This window comes from Sinocyclocheilus rhinocerous, unplaced genomic scaffold (genome assembly GCF_001515625.1).
Source record: "Sinocyclocheilus rhinocerous isolate Xijiao unplaced genomic scaffold, SAMN03320098_v1.1 scaffold65, whole genome shotgun sequence".
NCBI lineage: Eukaryota > Metazoa > Chordata > Actinopteri > Cypriniformes > Cyprinidae > Sinocyclocheilus > Sinocyclocheilus rhinocerous.
This window is the reverse complement of record NW_015662000.1, coordinates 1,255,171-1,265,878: the sequence shown is the minus strand read 5'-3', so window position 1 is coordinate 1,265,878 and position 10,708 is coordinate 1,255,171. Positions and strand designations below refer to the sequence as shown.

The 10,708-nt window shown below is 36.9% G+C and overlaps 1 protein-coding gene across 1 annotated transcript in view; it reads left to right on the top strand.

Annotated features, from left to right (window-relative positions):
* The first annotated feature begins 1,263 nt into the window (after positions 1 to 1,263).
* Positions 1,264 to 10,708, top strand: part of cntnap2a (contactin associated protein 2a) — a 408,589-nt gene continuing 399,144 nt past the window's right edge. Inside the window, exon 1 of the mRNA XM_016537023.1 lies at positions 1,264 to 1,630. Coding sequence (XP_016392509.1) covers positions 1,543 to 1,630 — 88 coding nt within the window. The 5' untranslated portion in view covers positions 1,264 to 1,542. The remainder of the gene's footprint in view (positions 1,631 to 10,708) is intronic.

Below are 10,708 nucleotides of genomic sequence, written 5' to 3'. Positions count from 1 at the left end.
AGTCTTTAAGTCTACAAAGTAAAATACTTTCTATGAATATCACAACTCTGTTTAGATTAAAAGGATCTTTCATGCACTTTCTTTAATAAAAACAATACACATGTATTTCTTTTTTTAACCAATTAAATGAATTGTCCTGCAACAGGATTTATAAATTGCAGCACTTATTATAGAAAACTGGTAATAAAAGGTGAGAAAAAAGGTGAGTGCTTACTTGGGGGAAAAATATTTTTAAGGCTCAGATCTGAAAGAATTAGCTGCTTAATATAATACTGTTATTTATTTATTTCCCTTGTCACAATAAATATTGATTCAGAGCCATAGAGGAGAAAGGAAAGAACTACTTAGAATTACAAATATTTTTCTCATTAAAAAAAATGCAGTTTTTTTTTTTGTTTATTTTTACTGAGACACGGGTCACGACGAGGCGTTCCCCATAGCGACCCCTAGAGGACGCAGTTCGAAGTTCCACGAAAGGGAATCATAGATTCTGGACCCTCTTAAAAACAGAATGAAACAAGATTGGTATGTGTTAAAAATATTAAACAAATTAGTAACACTTTACAGTAGTTTACATTTGTTAACATGAACTAACAATTAAAATACTTATATTTTAATGTCAATTTCAGCATTTACTATTACATTATTAAAATCAAACGTTTTAGGCAATCTGTTAATATTATTTCATCGACTTTGTCTAACATGAACTAACAATAAATAGTTGCAATAAATAGTCATTTGAACAAAGATGAATAATTACTATAACGTATTGCTCGTTGTTAGTCAATACGTTACTAATGAGACTTCATTGTAAAGTTTTACCAACATAATCTCAAGGTAACGTCGTCTTAACTTTGACAGCCCTGAACATTTTCTTTCTCTCAATCGATTTTCCACAGACCCCTCTAACGTACCCGTTTGTACAACAAGTATATATTTCTGTGCATATTTCTGCAGTAATAATTCCTTATAATTACATCTCGTACGACCGCCCTTGTAATTTGAGTGAACTCCACGGCCAAGATCTTGCCAATTATCATCAGTCCTCCAGAAACAGCTTCAGTTACAAACATAAAAGCGACTCTCATTCAAATATTATCTATTCTCTGCTGCCCATGAGAAGGCGCTCAAAGCAATGGTCCCTGTCCCGCGAGGGCTACTCCACTGTTTCGTGGAACGTACCAACTCAGAGGAGAGAGGGGTTCTGTGTTTATATGGACGAGCGCGCGCTGCGTGGAGTAACTTCAGCACCTGGACAGCGACCTCCGCGAGACGAGCGTCACATAGCTACAGAAGCGCGCGGCGCCACGCGCTTCGACATGGCTTGAAATACCGCATTAAAGTGCTCCACTGTAGTCTTTTGCTGTTGAAAAGCCGGACTCTTAGGCTGAATTTGATCGACACTGAGTACCAGAGCCGAGAAGCGTCGGTTAGTGCAGGTCTCGCTCATCTAGTGGCTTCGCTCTGTGGAGCTGCTCTTCCGGACAGCGCGCGCGAGAAGGAAAAGTAACTGCGTCTCCGCTCATCTCACTGTAGTCGAAGATGGAGCCACCCGCCGGGACCGGACTGAAGCTCTTGCTGTGGATTTTAAGCCACATCAGCATCTCTCAGGCAGCTTCTCCATCATCCCGTAAGTTGCAGTTGATTCCGTGGCTCTTTTGCAGTGTTGGGCACCGGGAGGCATCTGGCACGCTGGGGTGCTTTAGTCTATAAGTCCGGTGGCATTTACTCTACAGATGGAACCGGTGTATAGTTATGGATTCTTTTGAAGAACTTGCATTATTTGCAGTTGCATGTTGGTCTTGTGGTCATTGGGTTACATTGCAGTTTATCACGGTCGGCAAGGACCAACAATAAATCGAGCCTTTGATGGAAAGATGGTTCATATATTTAGGCGGTGCAGATGATATTTCACCTAAAAACATTAACCTAAAGCATCTCGGTGGCACTGCATGTAAAAATACGACAGCGTTTCAGTTTTGTCGAACCAGACCGGTGAAATTCCAGGGAAATCGGGAAGTGTTGTAACACATTTTGTTTAAACGTCTGGAACTAAAACTTTATTCTCATATTAAGGTTGTTTATAAATATACTGCTAAACTATGTCATCCTTTTACAAGTACAAGAGCTGCGGTTACAACCTACCCCACTATCACTACTGTAACGCTAATAGAAAACATTACGTTTTATGAATGGATTTATTGTGGTCGAACTTGCATCACTTTTTTAAATATAAAAATATATATGTATTAAAATTAATAAAAAATATTTTATTGCCATCCCCTATCATCTTATTTTATTTTGAATTCCTTTGGATTTATTATTTTACTTCAAAATGGTAAACATATTGGAATCATTTAATTCCATTAAAATACGTCTGTAAAAAATAGGCACCATAGGCAAACAACTTTAAAAACAGAAAAGATAGTGTGTTATTTTGAATTCCTTTGGATTTATCATTTTACTTCAAAATGGTAAACATATTGGAATCATTTAATTCCATTAAAATACGTCTGTAAAAAATAGGCACCATAGGCAAACAACTTTAAAAACAGAAAAGATAGTGTGTTATTCAAAATTACTTTTGTGTTAACCAAATTAATGTCAAATGTACCATTCTGTGTATCTTGAGCCCATAGGTTGGAAAGTGTTACAACCTTCCCTGTCTGGTCAGCCACAATATTGCTAGATGTAGATGAAAAGCTTGTGGATGTTATATATCAAATTAAATGAGACAACCTGCTGATTCAGATGCTATCAGTTCTGCCATATACTGTCAGTTAACATGATCACAAATCATAAACCAGATGTGTAATTTTTACTTCTTAGTTCAGTGTTTCTCATGGTGGTGCTCGTTAAATCTGACAGTGTTACTCACTCAGCTTTACATACAACACGTCATGCTCTCTCCATTACAAATAAGTTAAGGGACTCTGATGTTCAGATTCTTCACATGCCACATTTGAACACATTGGCAGATTATTTTCAAAATGTAGTTTTATGAGTCATGAGCTGGAAATGAGCTGCCCTTAACACTGACGCTTTACCTTGACTGTCAACTCTGCGTCTGTTCAACTCTTAAACAGTTGGCTATTGGATGAACAAAGTAGCATGGTAGTGTTCTGTTAGCTGGGATAGAGTTGTTTTCGTAGCAGTGAAAGTGTACCCTTTTCTACTTTATTTTTCTACTTATTTATTGATGAATACATAGATTTAGCTTTTATTGTCATATAACAGTTAGAGGCTCTCGTATATTTTAGGAACACACTTTTCTAAAAGAAAGAAAAAAAAAGTTTTTGCAAGCACACAATGTTGTGGAATCAGGCATGGGGTTTTAATATAGCCTGAAGCGCCCACCACTTTAATATTACTACATAATTTAATTACTTGGCTAATTGCCTTGCAGAGAGTTAGCACTGCAAAATCAATAGAGTCAAGGAGAAATTGGTTCTTAGAAATAATTGGATGGTAGTTCTCATAATATAAAATCCATGTTTGTTCTGCATCAACACCTAAAGCAGCTCAGAGTCAACCATTTTTCCACTGTGAGAATTATGAATGACTGATTTTGCCAGTATTGATTTATTGCACACACTTGCTGCAAGCATGCAAGTAAGCGAAAAGGTTTATTGGCGGACAGACTACAGGTAGCCAGGAATAATAAGATTAACAGCCTGGGATAGTCAGTCACTTCATGGCCCAAATTTAAATGCAGCCAAGACTCACTTGAATAAAAGCATGCCAAAACAATGATTAATCAACAAGATCATTCACTTACGGACATTTTTAATTAATCTTTCCAGCTCTGCGGCTACATGTGGGAGAGAAACTGAGTAGCTGAGATAGTTGATTCTCCCTCTGACAGATGGATTGAGGTTTGAGATAAAGTTTGCAAATGTTAATTGAGCTGCAGAGGTTTTGAAATCTCTTTCTCTCTTTGTTAGCCAAGGCTACCAGAGCATTTGATATAAACATCCATCTCCCTACGAGCTCTCGTGGGTCTGATTAAAAAGAAAAGGTAACTGGATTGATTTGGCTTATATGGGGGCTGCTGCTGAGAGTGAAAGTTAAATGGAGCTTTTTTTGTTCACTTTAGTTTCACCACAGCACATAAGCAGAATCATTTGTAATTACTCCGGACAATGGACGGCATTGGTGTAATTTCCTTAAGCACATCATGCACACGATCAGCATGGCTTGCTGTCAGGTTTTGTGCTTTCTGTAGCAGCCAAAGATAGTCAAAGTGGCAGCTCAATGATCTGATCAGAAGCAAAGTTATTTTAGTGGAATGTGAACATGTCACTGTGGATGTTGCTCAATGATGAATCCTCTTAGAGACCAAGGTTTCACAAGAAATTCATCTCAAGATGGCAATTACAATCGTGTTATTATGCCTATTTCAGAAGTGTTATTCATTTAGGAGAAAAATAGTCACAATTCTGAGAACACAGTTGCAATTGTGAGAAATAAGTTGCAGTTTTGAGAAATAAAGTTGCAATCACAATTCTCAGAAAATAGTTGCAGTTGTGAGAGTCCCGATTGTGAGAAATATAGTTGTAAACATGAGAAATAAAGTCACAATTGTGAGAAACAAAGTTGTAAACGAGAAATAAAGTCGCAATTGTGAGAAACAAAGTTGCACATGTCAGATATAAAGTTGCAATTTTACAAATAAACATGCATTTATAAGAACAGTTGTCAATTCTAAAACACATAGTCACAGTTGTGTGAGAAAGTCGCAATAATTTAAAGTTGCAATCCCGATATATAACATCAGAGCTTTGAGAAATAAAGTCAGAAGGGTGAGCTATGAAGTTGAAATGATGAGAAAAAGTGTTGCAATTGTGAGGTATAAATTGCTAATTTGTAAAATACATAGTCACAGTTTTAGTGGAATGTGAACATGTCACTGTGGATGTTGCGCTGTGGAGACTCCTCTTAGAAACTGAGATTTCATACGAAATTCATCTCGAGACGGCAATTAAAATCGTGTTAAACAAGAAATATGTCTATCTGAGAAATGTTATTCCTTGAGATCTTCTTTGCAACATAGGCTCATTGGAAATACGTGCCTCTACATATATTTCTGCAAAACTGAAAAGACGTACCTATATGTACGATTCCCTGCAGTTTCCAGTTGAAATAAACACTAGAGGCAGTAAAACGCAGACAACTTTTATTCCTTTTCACACAAAGTATGATTTTCAGGTACAGAGTTTTGATTACTTGCAGTTACAATTACTTGCAGAATATTATGTTATGACTTCAAAACAATTGTAACATCCTGCACGATTTGAAAACTGATACTTTTGAACGTTTTCCTCACATATACAGCTTCATATGCATGAGTTTTCTAATTCAGCAGGTTTGCTCGGTAGCTCACGTGATATGGCGTTGGACTTGGGTGATGAAGAACTCCGATACGAACCCCGTGAAACTACGTTTCGACAAAACAGCTCAAATCCATATAAGGAAGTTAAAATAGCACGGTTGCATCAGCGAATACATTTTTATATTACTTTTGTATTTGTTAACAGGTTTAGGGTTGGGTTTGGTGTAGGGGATATTTCCATCACGATAGAGCATTAACCTTTAGCAACACTGCTCGCATATTTGAATTCTGATCAGCCACAATACCTACCTCAAGCAGCATAATAAAAACGCTGCAATACGTGCCAACATAATAAAAACGTGCCACGGTCACATATTAAACGTGTGTTTTAGCGCCACTCTCTGGACATTTCACTTTTGAAACATAATTACGGTGTTGCAGAAAAGTATGTAAAGGCACGCATTTCCAATGAGCCTGGGTTGCTTCTTTGTATAGATGATGTCATCCCAATGTATTTTAAAGCAACACTTCTGTCTGTTCTAGAATCAGCAATTGAGTAGAACAAAAGTTGTTACCCATAATCAACAAAATGGCTTTTTTATTTGACAGATAGAAACAAAGGACTTGCAAAATAGCAATTAAGACTTAGACCATTACTGCGCAATACAATGCTAGGAAAACACTGAAATTAAACCCACTCGTCTGGTTCAGTTCTTAAGTTGTACACCCTATGGGAAAACAAGACTGCTGCCTCAGGATGTAACGCTTGGTCACCTGAGTTCAAGCCAATTTGCTTGTCCTTACAAATCACGTAAATGCAGCGAGTCTGTTTAAGGCCACTTGGTAAGGTAAATTGAATGCATAAGCTACTTCATTCATTTATTTCTTTGCTTGTCTCTGTATTTGTCTGTCATTTCTATACCAGCACTTTTCCCACTTAAAAGCAAATGGCAGGCATCTGTTCAGGCAGTCCCTGAAAGATTAATTCACTTAATTTCTGAAAGTAAATTGGGTATTAAGGGACCTTAAACAACAACTTGAATGCAGTGGCATGCTGAAATAACAACATTTGTCTTTGGCGGAGGTGCGCAGATTCTACAATCTTCCTAATGAGCTGCCTTTTTAGTTTTGTATGACTGATTTGAAATTGATTTGAAGGGAAACAGTCTCTAGCAAAGCGGTTTGTCTTGTATTAATCAAGATAAGTTTGTACACAAGGCCAGAAAGCCAAACTGACCTTTTAAAATTCTCTGTAAGAAATTGTTTGTTTCCTTTTGACATTAAGCAAATGCAGTTTCTGTTGTGATCAAGACCTTTGGATGTTGGCCAGCACGTTGCAAGAGAATGATCAGGAAACATATGAGGATGTAGGTTAAACCAGTTTACTGAAGGGTCAGAGCAAGTCTTGATCTACTCTTTGAATGACTGTAGTAAATCTTAGTGTCCAACACCTGATAAATGGCCTTGTTTGTTGGGACCATTCACAACATGCACAAACCACAGCTAAAACGTTTAGTTTTCCTTGGCGATGGCTGAAATTATGATTAGGAATTAGATCTCGCTCATTGCATTTTGACTGCCTTCCTTTCCAAACAGCATCTTATGGATGTCTGTTCTATTTCAGAGAAAAACATAAATCAGGTTATTGTAAGAATAACTTGATTTATGTTTGAAATGAGAAATAGTCACACGGTGAGATATAAAATTGCAACTGTGAGAAATAAAATTGAATTTGTTAGGTATAAATTGCAGTTGTGAGATACAAAGTCACAGTTACAAAGAAATAAAGTGGCAAATATGAGATATACAGTCAGAATTACAAGCAAAAAATTAACAATTCAGAGAAATAAAGATGCAATTGTGAAACATAAAGTTGCAACAAGGGCTGTGTATCACCAGCAAAGTCATGATACAGAGGCCACGATACGATACATATCACGATACGGGACTGCACTGAATTTCACCTCAGAAGAATTTAGTAAAACAGCTGTTTATTAAACACTGCATACTATAGGGCTGTTGCTAACTATTGGCAGAGCAGGCAGTTCACCTCTGCATTATGAAGGGCCTCCATAACTGTACCACAGTACAATATAGGTAATGGCATATGTTTCATGTTTACATTGTGCACTCCCCACCAGGTACAATATTCTGATTGTTTGAATTTTTGATTTTAAGCCCATAAATAATAATGTACTAGTTCTAATAAATGTATATTGTAATGTACTATATATATTGTAATTATAATATATTTAAATCATCTTAACATTGCTGGTAGGTTATCATTGCACAAATCAACACACTCTCCACGTTTAAAAAATAAAAATTTGAAGAGTTCTAAACTAATGCGCTGTCTTCACTGTACCTCACGCACACGTTTAGTCACTCACGCGTGCGCGCACAGACATTCTTTTTAGCGCTGAAAATAAAAAAGCTAAAATAGCGTAATCGCTGAAGAGCTACACTATCTTTCTCAACAAGGAGCTGGTAACATCATCGTTTCAAAAGCAATTAAAGCCACAGATTAACTGTTAATAGAGAAACACGGCAAAACGGTGGTAATTTATACATACACAGCCTCTCTCTCTCTCTCTCTCTCATAAATGAACACTTAATAAATTACACTTTTCTGAGAATAGAATAGTGGAGATCGCTAAACTGCAAGCCAACTGGTGTTTTCAGAAAGCAAGCGGTTTATCCACAGTAGGGGTTGCACCGACTAATCGACTAGTCGACTTCAATGCTCTGCCATGACGCTTTAAGCTTGACGTCTACTAGTCGCTGGTCCTATAGAGGGCGCAACAGGATAAGAAATCTTTGAAGGACTTCCGAGCAACAGCCATGTGGGCAGCGCTGTGTCATATGCCATAGTTGTGCACAAGGTGTTTGTCACAGCTCCAGACTTATTTGTTCATTAATGACGTCATCAGCGACTAGTCGACTTCGACTCGACTTTCATCACATAAAAGTCGACTTAAAAAAATCAGAAGTCGTTTAACCCCTAATCCACAGTGGAGAGAGAGCGCGTGCACATGGTTGCCAGGTTAACAAAAATAAGTAACACATTTAGCAGATATTTCCGTATTGCGCAAGTGGGAAGCTCTGTTTCGGGGATTACGTCTCTTTATATCAGGCAACCCCGGTTGTGTTCCTCTGTCTGCGGCCAGATTAAACCTTGTTGTAGCCTATATATTATGCTCTATTCATTATTTTTTAGAAACCTTGTCCTTTTCTACTCCGTTTTAAACGCTGCTCTTATATTCAAATTAAGGCCGGCCCACTGCAACGCACGTGCCGCGATATCGATACAGGGACAGCTGTATCGATATTCGTCAAATCTCTGTGATGATACATCGTCGTATCGATGTATCGAACACAGCACTATGAGAAATTAAGTTAAAATTATGAGAAAAAAGTTATAATTGTGAGAAATAGTCACAATTGTGAGAAATAAAGTTACAGTTATGAGAAATAATGTTGCAAATGTGAAGTAGGCACAATGACAAGCAATTGGCAAGTCACAATTATGAAAAAAACCAGTCTGAGATCACAGTTAAAAATAAAGCCGCACTTGTGTCACAAAGTAACAATGATTCATTCACAAGATAAAACATCACAATTCTGAGAAATAAAGTCACAAGTGTGAAATATGAAGATGAAATTATGAGAAAAATTGTTGCAATTGTGACGTTGTGAGATATAGAGTCACAGTTACAGGAAATAATGTTATAAAGATATAAAGTTATGATTATGATGAGAAAATTATGAGAAAATTAGAAAAATAGTCAGTTCTGAAATTTTGTATGTCTGAAATGCAACTATTTTTCTTATGATTGTGACTTTGTCACATTTTTTAAGTCACAATTACAAGAATATGAGTTGCAATCAAAAGATAAACAGTAACATCAAAATTACGAGAAAAAAAATTGTAACAATAAGATATGAAGTTGAAATTATGAGAAAAGGCATTGCAATTGTGAACTATAAAGTCACAATTACCTTATTTATTAGTATTATTATTTTTAATCTGAGGTGGATACAAGCTTTTATAGCAGCATTAATCATAGCATACCTAAGAGTTAAAAAGTGCTTCCTTTACATCAATGGAATCCTGTCTTTCTATATAGAGCCCCAAACATTTCTGATAAGCATTTGACAGATGAAAACTATTTCCTTTGCCAGACCTGAACTGTGTCTGATCGACTTAAAGCAAAGACAGAAGCGACTTCTCCCCAGCCTATGTTACCTCGAATGACACAGACAAACACAGGCCCAAATCTTGTTATTCTCTCTTTCCCTCTTGCTGGCTGTCTGTCTCCTATATACACACATACTATTTTCCTCTCTATCTCACCCACACACTTCTATAACACACACATATACAAGTATTCAATCGTGCACACACATGATTTCTCTCCCTTTTCTCCAGGCAGTGGAGATGCTGTTATGACTATAGGCTCTAGACACAGGAGTGAGCTTTTCATCTAATAGCACAGTGGTTGCTGTACTCTGAGTGCACTTGCTCTTGTCTCTTAAAGGAGACTAGTAATAAAACGTAAGCGCTCTCAACTCATGGGCATACCGCTGTGAATAACAGTGTATATTCAGTATGAAAATGAAAAACAATCCAATGTATTCAACATCAATTTGATGCAAATAAATTAATCCTACGTCAATGTTTGTGTTAGACAATGCAGCTTATTATGTGCTGTTATTTTAAGTGCAACCACTTATCCTACACTAATTTCCCATGAACTTATTTTAAACACATCCAGCTGTATTGATTGGATTCATTTTACATAATTAATTAAACTTTAATGAAGTCTCACCTCAGGGGTCAAGGTTTAGCTGGTTAGTGTGGGCAGTTGCCCCCTGCTGGTAGAAGATGTAACTGCACCATTCTGAGAGGCAAAAACACATCTTTCTCCATTGACAGCCATTTATTCATGTATTCTGACTAAACACATTTTTTTGACATTGGTGGCCCCATACAACAATATTTTCAACGGATGTTTAAAAAGATGCTTTTGGATCATGGACCACATGATTTATTAATATCTGATGTTACCTTCTTACAGTGCCTTGTTTCTATCTCAACACACAAACATTAGTCGGACCAGCCTATGTATATATAGGTCAGCAAAGGTAGCATTGCCTCCTCAAAATACTTGATGAGAAAATAATTCACAGTATAAAAAACAATGCAAATATTATAAAATATGTCATTAAAGTGACACTGTCCAACAGCGACAGCGTCTCTTATTTCTTTCCTGAGCCCACTGAGTTTTAATAGACCCCCTAAAGCGTGATTCTCTGATTGAGAATGAATGGGGAAAAGTAATATTCACGGTTCATGTGATAGATACTGCCTTTTTT